Source organism: Pavona decussata, unplaced genomic scaffold, assembly GCF_977016875.1.
Source record: "Pavona decussata unplaced genomic scaffold, jaPavDecu1.1 SCAFFOLD_207, whole genome shotgun sequence".
Lineage (NCBI taxonomy): Eukaryota > Metazoa > Cnidaria > Anthozoa > Scleractinia > Agariciidae > Pavona > Pavona decussata.
Window position 1 is genome coordinate 369,790 of NW_028145612.1, and position 16,815 is coordinate 386,604.

The 16,815-nt window shown below is 38.2% G+C and overlaps 1 protein-coding gene across 1 annotated transcript; it reads right to left on the bottom strand.

Moving 5' to 3' along the window:
• Positions 1 to 1,276: 1,276 nt before the first annotated feature.
• LOC146460722 (coiled-coil domain-containing protein 146-like) lies at positions 1,277 to 16,775 on the bottom strand. The gene is made up of 20 exons (XM_085087834.1): positions 16,545 to 16,775; positions 14,784 to 15,311; positions 14,092 to 14,165; positions 13,713 to 13,866; positions 13,169 to 13,242; positions 10,519 to 10,617; positions 9,953 to 10,136; positions 9,174 to 9,299; positions 8,906 to 8,950; positions 8,623 to 8,711; positions 8,367 to 8,448; positions 7,779 to 7,861; positions 7,332 to 7,452; positions 6,527 to 6,630; positions 5,595 to 5,659; positions 5,305 to 5,375; positions 4,482 to 4,574; positions 3,723 to 3,989; positions 2,564 to 2,812; positions 1,277 to 1,780 (listed from the first exon to the last, which is right to left on the bottom strand). Exons 1-20 carry the CDS (start codon positions 16,677 to 16,679, stop codon positions 1,577 to 1,579), a joined length of 2,847 nt encoding a protein of 948 aa, XP_084943960.1. The 5' UTR covers positions 16,680 to 16,775; the 3' UTR covers positions 1,277 to 1,576.
• Between the last annotated feature and the right edge of the window lie 40 nt (positions 16,776 to 16,815).

Sequence of the window (16,815 nt, forward strand, 5' to 3'; positions counted from 1 at the left end):
CTTTTGACGAGTGAAGAATAGACTCCAGCAATAACAAAACATCGTTATTATCAAGACATTGAAGAGATATTCTAAGGTACGTTTCCTTACTGGAATTTCGCCTAACTTGTGATTTTTTTCTCTTGCCAGTTCAGATTCAGAGAGCTAGCGATCAGTCCGCATGTTACCAGGCGTTGTGCCGAGGAACTTCTCAACAATTCAACCATGGGGGGGGGGGGGGGGGGGTAAAATCTTCAAACTGTCATTGTAGTGGAGGGTAAAACTTTTCTAGGACGTAATAAACGATCGGTCCCTTATGTGCTGAGAGGTTTGATGTTGGCATGGAGTACTAAGAACAGATATATCCCAGAAAGCTTCATTTTACTCTTAATGAGCGACGAACTTGATTCAATTGTTTTGAATGATGAAAGCCAAACCTTTCATGATTTCAAAACGGCTATCTAGTTTTCCCGCCAAAATGACGCTAGTTCCGCACTCTCACTCGTAGTCGTACTCAGTTATAACTTGTTTTGGTGGTTATTCCTACAGTAAAAAAAAACAAGTTTTCCAACGCGCGCACGCTCATCTTGTTTCAGTGTTTTTCATAGTTTTTCTTTGCAACTTATCAATAAATTTCTTATTAGATGTTTTGGTGTGCAGTATAGCTGTATATTTTTACGAGTTGTGTCGTATTTTCACGAACCCGTAGAGTGAGGCAAAATACCAAACGAAAAAATGATAGATACATTATTCAGTGAGTGACAAAGGCATATTCGGAAAGATAAATCCGAGTGCTCCTATCAGGAGTCGAACCTAACACCTTCCGATAACTAGTTCGGATGCTCTACCACTGAGCTACAGGAGACTCGGGATACTACAAACTAATAAGAGAGTTGTTATCCAACTGAAACTATTCTGAGAAGTAGAAAAAAAAATAACCTGTAAGGAAAAACTAAAACAAGATGAACGCGCGCGCATTATAAACCAGTATTTTACTGTATGAATAACCAATAAACCAGCGCAATCAACTAACTGTACAAGTACACTTTTCTAAGGTTAGCTAAAAACGGATAGTAGATTTCGTATATACTCCGCTTGCCGCCATCTCTACATATGCTGTTTGTCATAGTTTCCACTAATTCTCAATGGAAAAGCTTCGCGATGGATAGAAATCAGTGGGAGGGGAGGGGGGGGGGGTGGAAGGCTGACTGTGATCTTGTCAGCGTTGTCTCTAGCTGAAGACCACGTTAGGTTGTGGGATATGTCGGTCAGTCAGTCTGATTTTTGAAGACACTGGTTTTCAGGTAGGTTGTTTAATGAATTCTTTTTTACTATCTACAGGGAATAAATAAATCCTTCCATCATAACAAATATTTACAAAGTCCGTATTTTCAAATCTTCGGTAAAACGATTCCCTATTTCCTTTGTTTCACAGCACTAAGAGTGAGATAACTTGTGTGTATGGCTGTTTAACAGACCCTTTTCATTTTGGTGTGAATTTATTTTCACATTAAATCTCTATCGGTTTTATCACAGGTTTTCTTATATGTCGCATTGTTGAACCAGGCTCCGTAGGTTTAAATGGAGCTAAAGCACCTTAAATCTCTATCGGTTTTATCACAGGTTTTCTTATATGTCGCATTGTTGAACCAGGCTCCGTAGGTTTAAATGGAGCTAAAGCACCGTAGGGTCTGGGGATAGGCAGCTCGGAGTCATCATCCGGGATATAGGCATTAGGTCGAGGCTCTGCAGTGGTGTACACTCCACCAGGGAGGCGATAATGCTCTTCTTCTTCTTCGCGCTGAAAATAAATGAAATCATTTCGTTAATTAAAATTATGACATTACTCAACAAAACTACAATTAAAAAAAACAAACAACAAAAACTGAGAAAGAAAAAGTTAGCCCTGCTCAATCAGTGGCCAAACGAAAGGTGGTCCTTGGTCCGATCGGTACTAGATGAAGGTTTATAACTGACCTTGTCGGATCTCGAGTGAAAAAGTTCAGAGCAGAGTTTGTTTACTATTCGCATCAGGGTTGCGTGTACACGTATTGTTAATGTGCATCTGTGCTTTTCTACGGAACGACCACTTATTGTCAGACTTCAGCGACTGCCCAGAGAGAGCTTCTTCATAGACTGTTCTTCGCGATTTACCATCGGCAATGAGACAGTTTAGTCCCCCAGATAACTGTACAAACACTTCATTCAACTCTTCATTCAATTTTGAACAAGAATACTTATAGCCAGTTTCCTTTTGCGTATATGACATGTAAACTTTATGGAGTTAGTTAGTTGAATAGCGGGTAGCGTTGCGGTAAGGCATCTTGTTTACTCGATGATTTACTCACAGTACTCAGAATTGGCATTTGCATTTGCCAACTAAACTTTAAAGACTCTCTTATTTTCTGAGATAAAAGACCGAGCAAAATACTTGAACACCTGAGCTAACTCGTAGTTTATTTGCGAATGGATACTTCTTGATTTCTTTTATTTAAAAATGGAAGACGAAAAGCCGGAGGAGCTCTAAAATAATGTGCCTTTCTTATTATCTCTCCTGGCCAGTTTACACACAAACAAGTGGTACCTCCGTCTTTTCCAGCATCTCCTTTTCCCTGCGAGCTTCATCTCGGATCATTCTCAGCCATTCTTTCTCGGCGTCTTCATTTGGTGCTTCTCCTCTCTCCATGCGCACATAACACTGCTCTAGTTCCTGTTCTTTTGATTTCACTTGCTGCTGCAGCTTCATGGCGGAGGCCTGATTCATGGACAGCTCAGACACCAGTGCCATCATCTTTCGTGTTGTGTCTTTTATCTTGGCCTGGTATTCATTCACCTGAAGAATAAAACAGAGAGAAGCAGCAGTTGGAACCATAATCGGGCTGGTATACTACGTTTAAGATGATTCCCTCCATACAAAACTTGTCGTAAAAATTTCTCAAACTTTCTGTGATTGTTCACTACTGTGTATTATTTCAAAAAATGCAGTAAAATTTTTTTCTAAACGGTTTGAAACATCAACAGGACAATAGTTAAATTAAAATAGCGAGGCAAGAAAGAGAGGCCACAGTGCTCATTTAGGAGAAAAAAACGCGCGCTTAGTATCTAGGAAAATACACCATGTATTCAACGTGTGCGCGGTAATGACATATGAAATTATGCGCAGCAAGAATGCGCAATGCAATTCAACGGGATCACCTTTAGCCAATGATACACGGTGGAACAGTTGCTGAAGAACAAATACTGAACTGGCTCAGTGACCGACCAACAAAAGTTGAGCAGTGCATCGTGTGATGCTGAATGTTTAAAACATGCCATTCCGGACAACAGCATGCAACGCACTGAACGGCAAAAAAAAAACATCAAGCAATTCATCACGGCGCCAACAAGTCTAGATATCGTTCAACATTTGCTGCTGTACATCACTGGCTTGACGCACCAAACCATCCTTTTGGGAAAGCAGCAGATGAAGCTGGCAAAAGTCAGAACTTTGCCCGTGTGCATCTTAGCTTTTTAGTTAATTGAAAAATTGGAAATGCCAAGAGAAAGATGTCGAAACTCAGACAATTCAAAGAGCAATGCGACTCGCTGCTTTTGGTGCTCAACGTGATTAAAAAGCTTTGTTCCCTACAATAAGGTACACCCTCAAGCAGACGGGTAAGGAGAATGACAGTAATCATCAACCAAGAAATGTAACAGTCTGAAGATTGAAGTTCAGTAAGTAACTTATCATGTACAAGACAAACCTTCTTGGCTAATTCTAACGTATCTTCTTTTCCACTTTCGGACTTTTTCTTCGTTCTGTCCGCTAGCCTTGTGACCTCCTCGAAAATCAAATCCTTTTCTAGTAGCTTCTCCTCTTTCTCCGCCAGCCTCAGTTCCAATTCTTCAATTTTCTTGGCGAGTATCTCTGGCTCGGGATCGTCGCCTCCAAGAAGCCGAACACGGCTTTCATCTGACGGATCTTCAAGATGTTTCTCTAACATTGCGAGTCTCTCCCGAGAAGCTACAAGCTGAAAAAAAAATTGTTGCGATTTAACACAACGGTTTTGATTACTTATTCCTTGGTGCCATTTCTTCACTATTCCACCACGGAACAATTACCACACAAAGCAGTAAAACAATTGCCTATACTACTGAAAATGTAGAAAAAAGTAGCGGGGAGACCTAAAGGAAACTAGAAAGCTTAAACATGATTAGGACTGCTCAACTAAGTATGATTATAGTATGACTAAAATTAATTACATGGCGAGATATTCGCATAGCGTTAAGTCGATAGCAAAACATAAACTAAAAGGACACCCTAGGAGATTGAATATCATTCATAACTCATTCGAAATTTCAGTCTTACGAGATTTCTGAAAAGAGCTAATAGAACTTGTTTCTGATACCGAGAAGTTCAACATGAGGCCAGCAAAACACCAAAGTCCAAACAAGAGGGCAGAAAGGAGAATAGCAAGCCACACCAAGGCTCTGCCTAGTGTTTCAATTAGTGTTCAGTTTACCTGTATCTGTAAAGTAACCAGTTCGTTGTCCAGAGCTTTTTTGTTAGGCATGTTTTTCTGAGCCACTGCAATTGACCGCTTTAGCTCGTTAACCTAGAAGAGAAATATGGAGACATTAGTACACAATACGGCGCCATTGGGCCGGATAAGGTATCTTTTGAACGAAAAATGTTTCAACGTAACAACGTTGCAATAAAAATAATGTTTGCCATGTAACACATGCATCTACAACGAGTTTTTCTCTTCTTGTTTCATTTTCAGTTTACTTTATCATTGCTAACCCTTTAAGCCCTAACAGTGATCAGCATCAAATTTCTCCTTATAATATCAATGCGTATTCAACCCCTGAGGTCATGAGAATTAAGGATATGATCACCCAAGGTGCATTTTCTTGATATATTAATAACTTTCCCCCAGCACTTTCATAAGTAAAATATAGCGAAAAGAAAGGAGAATTTGTTCTTTGATAGTAGGGGGTAAAGGGTTAAGGTCCGTTAACACGTGCGATTTTCGATGCAACTTTCGTCGCACTTCACTGCAATTTTTCTCGCCTAAGGCTCTCACTTCAATCCGCACATGTAAACTGGCTGTGATTCCGCGGCGCGCGATAACACTGTACGTTTTCTGAGAAACCCTGCAAGTTTGCATACGTTTCAAACAAGTATCCTTGCTGATTTACAGTTTGAATCATTCGCAGTTACTGTTTTTAGGGTACAGTCTATCACTTTAAACCATCCTTGTCCGTGGCTGTTTCCCTCTCTTTGAAGATCACAAAAAAAGGGACTTGGGCCTTTTAGATTTACACCGACAGCAAATTTGTTACCTCCATTTTTAGAAAACGTATTTCTTCCTCCCTAGCCTTTAACTCCACGTCGCCATTACGAATCATTGTATCTGTGAAAAATAAATAAACAAGTAAATAAATAAACCAAAAATAAATAAATTCAGTTAGGGATTTAAAGAAAGTGGAAAAAGTGTTTCACGTGTAAAATATACACACTGCAGCGTAACAAACTCCACGCAAGCGATTCCCAGCATGTCTCAACATATTTTGGTTTTGGCCAAGCAATGATAGTGACAAGTAGTAAGAACAGAGTATAAAAACAATGTTACCTTGAATGTTGAGTTTCTCGTAAAATACACACACTTCTTCATTTGTTTCGATCAGATGTATTCCCCTAAAAGGAAACATGATACCAGCAAATGAGGAGTTTTTTAGAGATGAAGTAGAGAGCTGCTCGGCAAGAGTGTACCTTGAGGGCCACTAGTTATTCAGTTAAAGTACTGTCCCGTGTTACCCTCTTTAAATAAAGATGATTGATTGATTGATTGATTGATTGATTGATTGATTGATTGATTGATTGATTGATTGATTGATTGATTGATTGATTGATTGATTGATTGATTGATTGATTGATTGATTGATTGATTGATTGATTGAAAGAAGACACTAAACAATCTTACGATTATCAGTGACTGAGAAAGATATGAAGAGAACTATGATATATTCATGTACGCAATATTTTATTGTAGTAGTTACAGTCAATCTACATATGGACATCATGCGTGACCGGTATTTTTGAAATTTGAATGGAGTTTACATGACAGTTTTGAACATCGCCACGGCCAGCGAAAAATTTCCCTAGTTTATTGACGATATAAAGCTTTGAATTTACTTATAATTGTTTCCCAAGTATTTCAATTTTTTTTTCCAGTTAATGCGTCTTTTTCGGAAAGATTTCCAGAGAAGTCTTCAAGATTCCATTCAAATGCTGGACATTACAAAGTAGAATTAGAATGTTCATTTCATTCTCGGAAATACTGGTCATGCGTGAAGTAGACTGACTGTAAGAAACAATTTTAACTTCATAATGTTGGGTTAAAAAATAATAGCTACCCTGCAACATAGCCTGAGGTAACACAACCGCGCACGCGCTATGCTTTAAATGTATGCGTTACATGGTAACCATTTTATCGTATCATTGTTTCGTCAAAACTCCTTTTGTTTGACATGGCCCGTACAGGAATCTGAATTATTTACTCACATGTCGTTTCTTTCTTGTACTGCACTTTCATAGCGTTTTCGTAGCTGAACCATGCTTTCTTCCGCTTTGTTAATGAGATCGTTAAGTTTGGCGATATCCAATCTCTAAAGCAGAAAAAAGGCAATACCATTTTAATTTGCAAGCAAACATAGCATATGAGAAACTTTATTTACATTACACTAAAAGGTCCGGTTTTCTTTAAAGAACAGACAAGCTTAAGTTGATTATCGATGATAGACAGCTTGGACAAGTAGCCTAGCCTGTTTTTACTAGACCACGGTATTTGGGTAGTACAGCAAGCACCCAAAATGCCAAGATTTAGTGGCCACTTACGGGAGGTGGTCGCTTACGAAAGTTGAACCAAAGAGAGTCTCTTCCAGGAACAGGTCTGACACATCTACTTATTTAAAGAGAATTTTCTGCATGAATTTTTCTAGTTACAATACGAGCAGTGCTAGGTTGTCACTAAAAGTTCCTCGTAATCTCTGAGTAGCATTGCACATACGGAGGACATGGAGATCAGGCCATGTGTCAAGTGATCGCTTACAAGAGGTTAAAAACAATGAAACATTATAATACCGCCACCTCAAAAAGTGGTCGCCTTCGCTTACGAGAGGTTCCAACTATAGGCTTTCGACTGGGATAAAACTGGTATTTTAGACAGGTGATCGCTTATGGGAGGCGGTTGCACAAGGAGGCTCGACTGTATTAACAAACAGCTTTCCAAGGTTGGCATATTGTCAATAACCTGGCAATGGCAGTTGTCTAGTGATGCAGGTATTATTTATTTGTTTTAAGTTCCTACCAGTTGCTCTCGTTTTTCTCTGTTTTCTTCTTCTGTCTTGGATCTCTTGCTCATCTCATTTCTCAAACTATCTCGGATCACAACGGCGTTATTGCGTTTTAACCGAGCTTTCTGTAGAAGCCTGTTAATACAAAAACAAGAATGCATGGCGGACATTAGGGAGTACTGCTAGTGGAGCAATAACACACGCAAGTGGAAAATTTACAAGAAAAATAACGTTCATATTGCAAAAGGAAAATTCCAATACGATTTGCGAGTTACAATACATGAATTTCATTGTGATTAACATATATTTTTTGGCCTCAAGACTCATGAGTGTTCTTGGGGGTTTCCATGGTCCTCTGGGGATTATTACAAAAAAAGTACAGTAGCGATAGACGGATCTTGATTTACAACAATGTTTGTATGAGAAAACGTTGAAACATTTTGACGAACTGCGCGATTTACCTGTCTTTGCCGTTGACTTTTGAACGTAAAATTTCAATTTCGTTTTGAAGAATCTTTATCTTCTCCCTCATTTCTGCGGCTTTCTGTGTTAAAACAAGATCAGATTATGACATTAGTAAAGGTACACGACTCTACAGAATAACAAAATAACGCAAACCGCGTTTTATTCGATTAACCACCCTGGGCGCTTATTTAATTTTGGGCCCACAAAGGTGGGTGCTCGAGGTGGGCGCTATTATATATTTTCCCAACCTTTTTTAACAAAACAAGGATAAGTTCATTTGGCTTCAACGAGGCAAAACAAAGTGCAAATGCTAACACGAACAAGCCATAAACAATAGAAAAGGTCATTGACTACTGTATCTACATGTAAAACCAATTTTGGAACACAAATGACGGTCCTCTTACTTCATGAAGGGCTAGTACAGAAATGTTTTTTGTTGGGAGGGGGCGGGGGCAGGAGCTTATTACGTTTTTTAGCTTTCAGGGTGGGCACTTGTTTGAGGGTGGGCGCTAATTCAAAGGTGGGTGGTTACCGTTAATTGAATAGAACAGTTTTGAAAAAAGCTTTAGTTGTTCCTTCCTTACCTGAGTGCTTGTCTGAATTAAGTTAACGCATTTGTTTCTTTCATTCTTGATTACATCATACAACTTTGCAAAGTCAGCAAGCCTGTCAGATCAAAATAATAAGCCAATAGACATACATCAGTCTGCTGCAAGCATGAAAAGTGAAATACGAAACTAAACTAAAATAATGATGAATTAGTGAATTGTTGATATTGCCGATTTTTACAAGTCACGTAAATGTGAACTGTAATGAGTACAAACAACTATGTCAGCGCACCTGTGTTGCATTTCAGCATATTTCTTAGCACTGTCCTGTATGCTGAGGTTTTTTGTTTTCAAGTCTTCAAGAGCCCGCTGGTATCTCAACTGGAAGAAAATTGCATGTTAATGTTCCAAATGACTCCAGGAAATTTTATAAAAGGATTTAATAACTTGGTACTTGGTATATGTACTTACATTTTGTTTTAATTATCTCAGTTATGAAAACAGTAGGTTGATAACGTATTATATTTTATTTTTTATTTTTTACAAAAAAGGCCACAACATGCATCATGCCTAACCTCAGCTCTCATGTAATCTCTTGCTTTTTGCTCTCTTTCATCAGCCTGTGGACAAAACAATCCCATTTGACTTTAGTAACAAACCATGACAGTGTTTCAAACTAGTCAACCTTGGTACATTTATCACTAATCACAACAACAAGTGCAGGATTCCAGAAGCTTTGTTGTTTTTCATGGATAGCCAACCGAACAACTCATCTGAGCTGCACAAGTGTACTTTTTGAGATACAGCTGTATATAAACAATCAATCAAACAATTTAAACATACCTTAATCTGTGCTAGTCTTGTCAAGTCAATCACATCCACTCTGAGTTCACTTTGCTCCATTAACAGTCTTTCCTCTTCCTGTATCATCTGCTCCACACGGGCTCGCTCATGAGCAGTTAAAGCATTCTAACATAACAAGAATACAAAACTGTATTCAGTCTACAAAGTAAGTCAAAGCCAAGTCCTTATCTTGTGCACAGGCTGGTTGCATTAGGCGCTGAGCTGCAGAAATGCAGGCTCATTCCAAGCCAGCTGGATGAAAGCCACTTGTTTACGTTGTATGTGTACATTCAGTGTAGCCAGATCAATGGAATTAAGCAAGTGGTACCAGAAGCTACTTATTATACAGTACATAATTTTTTTACAGACAATAACAGATAATTTATTTTCTATGAGACAGCATCTCAATAATTACAATACTTACAGCCAAAGATCCCTAAACTACAGATCTGGCCACATGCCATTGTAGTGAGTGGGTGATTCTGGGAGAATGATTTTGTTGTGCAAGAAATTTTGAAAACTTGTATGGATTGGGGGACATACAGAAAAGAAAGACTAGCAATGTAGAGTCATCTGACCAAGCATTTAGTCTCCTTGGCTGCTCTGGTTTGGGCTCGTCACGCCACCCCCCTGGGGAGGGAGCGTGTTGTATGATGAGCCCAAATGACAGCTGCGAAGGAGACTAACCAAACATGTGGTGGATGACCAAATAATATAATTTACATGTACATATAATTTTATTACAATACAATGTAGTTTATCAGGTTTGATTTTATTACCTGTTGTGCAAGAGTTCTCTTTGTCACGTCCACCTCTCTTTGCAGTTCCTTTCTCTTTTCTAACAGTGTTCCATCATCTCTTGGGGCACTATCAACTTGGGCCTTGACTTTGTCATAAACTGATCTCACATGAGCAAGAGAATCCTCAGCCACCTTCATTTGTAACTCACTTTTCTTCAAGGCTCTATAGTATAAACATTAATTTTAAAAAAATCATAAAAAAATGAACCTGCACTTTGGAAGTTATGGTTCAAAACAAAAGGCCTACCCTTTCTACCCAAAAAAATATTCAATCACATCAGATCATTATTGATAAACTGCAAGTGTTATGGTTCAACTTCGAAGTCACAGAGAACTGTCAGGAAGATTTTGATCCAACTTGACGTCTACTGAAGGTAATAACATGTAAACCTAGTTGTAATATCAATTTCATTTTCAATGATCGATTGTTATGTTTTTGTTATCCTTTTTTTTTTTGCAAAAAATAAGGAATTTTGTAAAGCGAGAATAAGCCCCGGGTACCACTGAATAAATACAAAACAGGTTCATTTGTTGGGTGCACATACTTAAGGTCTCTCTCCTTTTCTCTCATTTTCCTGGCATGAATATCATGGTTGGATTTCTTTTCTATGGCAGCATGCTTTAAGTTCAAATCTAAAGTGCCCCTGCAAAGAATAAAAGAAGTATTAAATCAGTCTCATTTACTTTTTTCATCAAGTCATTAACTTATTAAGTAACATAAGGAGGAATCAGATTGCTTCTAAGATGCACAGTAAGGTTGTAACAGTACTGACTAGATGAGCAATGTATAAAAACAAAATCATAAAATTAAACTTAAACTTTACTTTCAATTGATACAAATTTAATCTGACTCATATTTATTAGATTAAAATAAACTTAAAGTGCCCATATCGGAATTTTTTTTATTCTCTTATCTGAATCTAAACATCACCCTAGGAACTTTACTGAAAAAATTTTTCGATTTGCATAAAACGCGAATTCTTTATGAATTTTATGAGACGTTTAAATTTGCCGCCATTCTGGCCCACCATTCGCATTAGTCTCCCCTCGGTTGAGCAAGAGCTGTGACGTAGATTCAGGAACACGTGACTTCAGCCTTTCTCTGGATCTCACTGAAAACAAGTGGCGGTATTTCTGCACATTTCTCGAAAATGCCGGAAAGATGTGTTGCAGCGAGATGTGGAAACATCAAAGACGAAGCGAATGGAATAAGCATGCACAGGATTCCTTTCTTTGGCACCACATGCCCGCAAAGACTGAGGAGGCGAAAGAAATGGATCGATTTTACGCGCGCCTGGAAAGACCTCGTCCTTGTGCTCGATGCACTTCAATGACGAGGATTTCACAAGGCTGATGAATTCAGGTTTAAACTTAAAACGTGAACTGGAGTGGGACGACATCGCGTTTGTGTTTATCCTTTAAAACAGCTAAGCGAAAGGAAGACGAAGAGCAAGAGCCAACTTCGAAGAGGAGCAGGGAAAAGCGAATGGTAAGCTTTCGATACTGAATATTCACATCCGCTTGTGGCATTCTAAGCGTTGTAACCTTCTGAGGTTTATAGTTTGACCTCACTGTTAACTCAGTCACAAGTTTTATAAAATATGGCGTAATTGTTTTGGTATATATTCTCATAGATCGTGAGATCTGCGAAGTTTCGTTGAGACCAAGCTCTCAAAAAATACTAGCACAAATGCTACCACTGATGTAAATAGATCGATGCGAGAACAGTCGCACTCGGCGAACACAGGAAACATTGTAAACCACGATGTAGATAACGTAGATAAACTGCAGCAAGAATTCAACGAGCTCAAACAAATATTGTACACACATGTGTTGCAGAATTCTGCAAACAATAAAAATGTTGAAAAGTATAACAGCGTTATCTCTGAAAACCTAACCACCACAACGGGGGTTCAAAATAAAAAAGGGCACAAAACAAATAACAAGCGCAAAGAGCGCAGAAAAAATTGCCTAAAAGATTAAGACACAAAGAGAAAAACACGAGAAATTCATGAAGAATTTTTCAAACAAACAACTTAGCGACAGCCTGTTGGCGTAATTTTTCTAAAGGGCTCAAATTTGTCCCGACACCGGTGACAGACACGAATTACATTAGACGCCAACTCTTGTTAGACTTCGAACATTTCGCAAGACGTATGCACCTAAAAGATACAATGGGGGATTTGGTAAACTGTGGGACAGTGACTAAAAGGAAATTAACCTGTTCATTGGACAAGCTAACAACTTCCATCCTACAATTAAATTTACGGCCGAAATTTCAGAGAACGAGACAAGCTATTATTATCACAGTTCAACACGTGTCCTTCCTGTAGTTCCGCGAGAACAATGTCGCTAGTCAGCGCTTCCCAATTGCCTTCGAGTTCCTTGCAGCAGTAGCACCCCCTGATATTTGCTAGCAGATCACGGCTACAGTTACCACAAGTACATCTACAGGGAAAATAATTCGTTCGAATGTATGTGAGTACTTGGCCATAGTTTTGACAGATGATAATGAAGAGCGCGTATGCAAAATGCACGGTGAGAACTTTACCATTCACTAACACGCACTCCATTCTCCAAGCGTTTCGTTAAATCTTCCTCGAGTCGTCGCTTCTCCTCTCGTTCCTTGCAATATCTTTTTAGCCATTCTTCGTCTGCTATCAGCTCGTCCGCGTACGGTTCGAGTGTATCATCATCTTCACACGTATTACTTGTTTCGTGGACGCCATCTATCGCCTCAACTTCGACGCTTTCAAATTCGTCCTAGCTGCTTTCTTCAGCGGTTTGCTCACTTTCCGTGTCAGATAAGTTTTCTGCCATGGAATATACTTATTTGGAGCTAAGTTTTTCCTTCCTGCCGGTGAATCTGACGATTTTCTTTCTGCCGCGAATGTACTTTACTGAAGGTCAAGTGAGTGTTTAGACACGAGAGTTCCTGAATGTACGTCACAGACCATGTAACATGGCCCTATAGTGAGCCCGTCGGCATTCTCATCAGCGGGGCGGGTGGACCGCAATAAAATAGGATGTTAAAGATTTGTTAAATTTATAAAAAATTTGTGTTTCATGCAAATCGAAAGATTTTTTCGCGGACGTTCTTCGCGTGATGTAAAGATTCAGATGAGAAAATAAAAAAAATTCTGTCATGGGCACTTTAAAATATTCTAAATTATACCTTAATTTGAAAATTCCTACCTGTCCCCTAGAAATTCAGCCTGTCTTTCTTTTGCAAGTTCAAATTCTTTAGCAAGCAGATCAACTTCTCTCTCCTGTAATGAAAGGAACACACACAGTATTAGCTTTGGGAGTAGTAAAGTTTAATGTTAGATCAACATGAGTGTAAAGTATGACCATTCTATTTACAGTCAGTACAACAGTAGTACATGTACTGTACCATGTTCACCTGACTGTGTCAAATAATGTGACAGCTGTGCATAAGTTACTGGTGAGATACTTGATCCATACAGTATGTAGACTAAATTATTAAACAATATTTTTTATTATCACATAGATAGCCCTTGTTCTGGATATGACAGCCATGTACTTTGATTGGTTCTTTTACTACAGCTCAAAAATTGGCTTCTATCCAAGTACAGTACAACTTCTACATGTAGCTGTTTGTCTGTAAACTGAATTCCCTTTACTTTCTTTGAGCCTGAACATAGAATTTTGTAACGATAATAAGTAGAAAGTAATTAGCATTTAATTCTTATTAATCCACATTATCGTGCACAAATACCTTGGACTCAAATATATGCCGCTGCCGATCAAGCGCTTCTGATAGATCCATCTTTTCTTCCTCAAGGTAATGTTTTTTTCCCTCCATCCTTTGAAGCTCTTTGGCAATTTCATCAACGTTTCCATCCAAGCTTGATCTCTTTTCCTCCACTTCTCTGTATTAAAACATTAAGTTGCATAATCCATAAGACATAAATTAAGGCTTGAGTTCCAATGGGGAATCAATTATTTGAATAGATAATTTTCAAACTTGTAAACTCAATGACAGTTCAACATATTTATAGCAGAATAGTATATGACCATCGGGTGGATTTCATTTTTTCTTTAGACAAAAGGAGGCTGACTGTGTGAGACAGTATACAAAGTTATTTAAGTTTTACCTGAGCTGCCGTGACAACAGATCAGTCTGTTTGGTTATGTGAGCTGGCTGTGAATGAACTTGAACCAACTGATCCTATCAAAACAAACAAACATATTTTATACACTGTAAGGTGACATGATCTACACGACTAACAGTGTACTATTTTTCTTCTCAGTGGTAGAGCATTCCAGCTGGTAATCTGGAAGGTCATGGGTTTGGTTCCAGTGATGTTTAGATTTGTTCTTTACTATTTATATATACCCATTTATTTACAAAATTGTCAGCACAGCATATGAAGAGCCTAGTGCAAAGTCAACATACCTATAAGCTATGATTTGGCATCAGCATCCAAATTCAGAGAAATTTTGATGTCATTAGGGCAAATAATCACTTATGTTGCACTAGACTGTTTCATAATTATATAGATTCCCTGAATTGACTTTTTCTTTCATCACAATCTCTAAAATGGTTGCGGTCAATAATTTTTATTACCATTACAATATTTTCTCTGAAGTCTTCATTTCACTGTATAACAGGCGCTTCAGGTTACATGTACTTCCCTTAGTCTTAGTCACTAAAAACCTTTCTAAGACCATTATGACAGTATTTCCTCAAGCAATGGCTGGAGAAAATGACTTATTCGTCATTATACTGTTGGTACTATTAACTTAAATAAATGATTAAGACAAATTATGTATAAGATGAGCATACCCTCAGTTTTTGTTGTTCTTCTAAATCGTCCTCCACTTCCTTTCGCATGACATTCACTTGAGCTTCTCTGTTCTCTACTTCTTCCTTGAGGCTTTTTGAATCAACCGTCCTTTGTGCAATTTCAACTTTGAGTTCTTCAATTGATTTTTGGAGTTCTTTTACCTGTTTTTCTATTTCCCCAGGCTTTGGCATCCTGGAATACTCCCTTTCAAGCATCATTTTCTCTTCACGCAAACCTTCCAGTTTAAATTCTAACTGGTATTGCCGTTCATCTGCCTGTGCAAGTTCATTGTGATGTTTTAACAGTTCTTGTCTCAATTTGTTCACTTCAGTGTTGTCCCCATCAGGGAAGCTGTCTCCTTTCTCTAATTCAGCTCTTTGTCTTTGCACTTCTTGGTGCATTTCTTTTGCTTTGTGAAGCAGTGAAGATTCCTGCTCTCTTGTAGATTTAAGACATTCATGAAGACTTGTATATTTTGCTTTCAGCTTGGCTACTTTTTCTCCTGCAAGTTTTCCTTGTGAAAACAGCTGAATTTAAGATAGAGGAAAAGGTAATGATTAATCAAATTTTTAAGTTCACATCAAAACGAACATATAACACGATGTACGATAAAAAACCCTTACAGAAATGCATGTACGTAAAGTCTACCTTCTTAGCTTGTAAAGTTCACTTTTATTTTATTATTTTTTTTATTTTTTTATTTACCAGGTAGGTCTGTCACTCAATACTGAGCACTTTAGACTGCTCTAAAAAAATAATAAATAAATAAAATAAAAATAAAAATTAAAAATTGCATTTTTAATTGCAACCAGTGAACTGGACAATACAATTTCCCTTGGGAGTTTGTTCAATTCTGAAATGGTCCTTGGATAGAAAGAGTACTTATAGTAATCTCTTGTAGCTATCGGCTGCTTGTAAGCATACTCTTTGGAGCAAGTTGAGTACAAATGATCTACTGGTTGGAGTTTGATATCTTCGTAGAAGACAAGCCTGCTTTGCATTTTATACAGCATTGATGAGCGTGCTATGGTTTGCCTACTTTCAAGTGTCTTGCATTTCAGGGCTGAAAGCATTGCATTAGTATACTTTTCTTAATTATTATTGTTAAGATCTTTATAAATTATGGAGGACACCTTCTGATTAGCAAGAGACTATACTCTATTAAACTAGGTACAATTCGGGCAAAAACAAAAAAACACAGACCAAAAAAGGTAAAGATTTACAGTGGACAAACAGTACAAAATCAATACACTGCAAAATTAGGTCGCTCACAGTGTAGTTGGTTTATGCATACAGCATGTGCAATAAAATAAATATACTTCATACCTTAATTACATCCTAAAGATGAGAAACCTTTATTTCAATAGGGTAACTCCGTCAGCTTTTGTACAAGATAAAAACTGCTACCCATAGAGGCCCTATTACATCCTGTATGTGTATTATTTATAATTGCGCAGAAGAATTGTACATTGAAAAAATGTGAAAGACAAGAAAACGAATTCTGCTTTCATTTTGACAGATAATAACACTTTCGTCGTAATTATAATGAACACATGCAGATCTAGGGTCGGACTAAACTCCAAATTAAAAACATAGTTAATTAGTCAGCTCGAGTTTTGAGAAATCAAATCCCTATAAACTCTTCTACTTTTGATAACACGGACACCACCACCAAACAAAAACTCAACTCTTTCCGCATTAATACAGAGGTTTGATTTTACACAAAACTTTGCAAAACGCCAAGAGCACACAGTACTAACCTCATCTAAGCACTGGAAGGCAGGGCTGGCGGTCACATCTATGGGCCCTTCCTCTTGGTGTAACCGGGGAGCTACAGCCCAGATTGCTGGATCAATCTCTCGGCTAAGAGATTCCCCTTCTTCTCCGTCACTCATTGCGAAAGTTATGTGCGACCTAGCCTAGTAAAAGACCTAAAATTGCAGGAGTTTTGGAAATGCCCTCCATCTTGAAACGACAAAGCTCAAAATGGTGTCCGTTTCTAGGAAACGAGGCTATCAACAACTTCCCGCT

Excerpts from the sequence above, each read along its gene's own strand:
- LOC146460722 (XM_085087834.1), bottom strand. The coding sequence starts at position 16,679 with ATGAGTGACGGAGAAGAAGGGGAATCTCTTAGCCGAGAGATTGATCCA. Across the intron at positions 5,376-5,594 it reads CGAGAAACTCAACATTCAAG|ATACAATGATTCGTAATGGC; the intron begins GTAACATTGTTT and ends TATTTTTCACAG. Across the intron at positions 1,781-2,563 it reads AGATGCTGGAAAAGACGGAG|CGCGAAGAAGAAGAAGAGCA; the intron begins GTACCACTTGTT and ends ATTTATTTTCAG.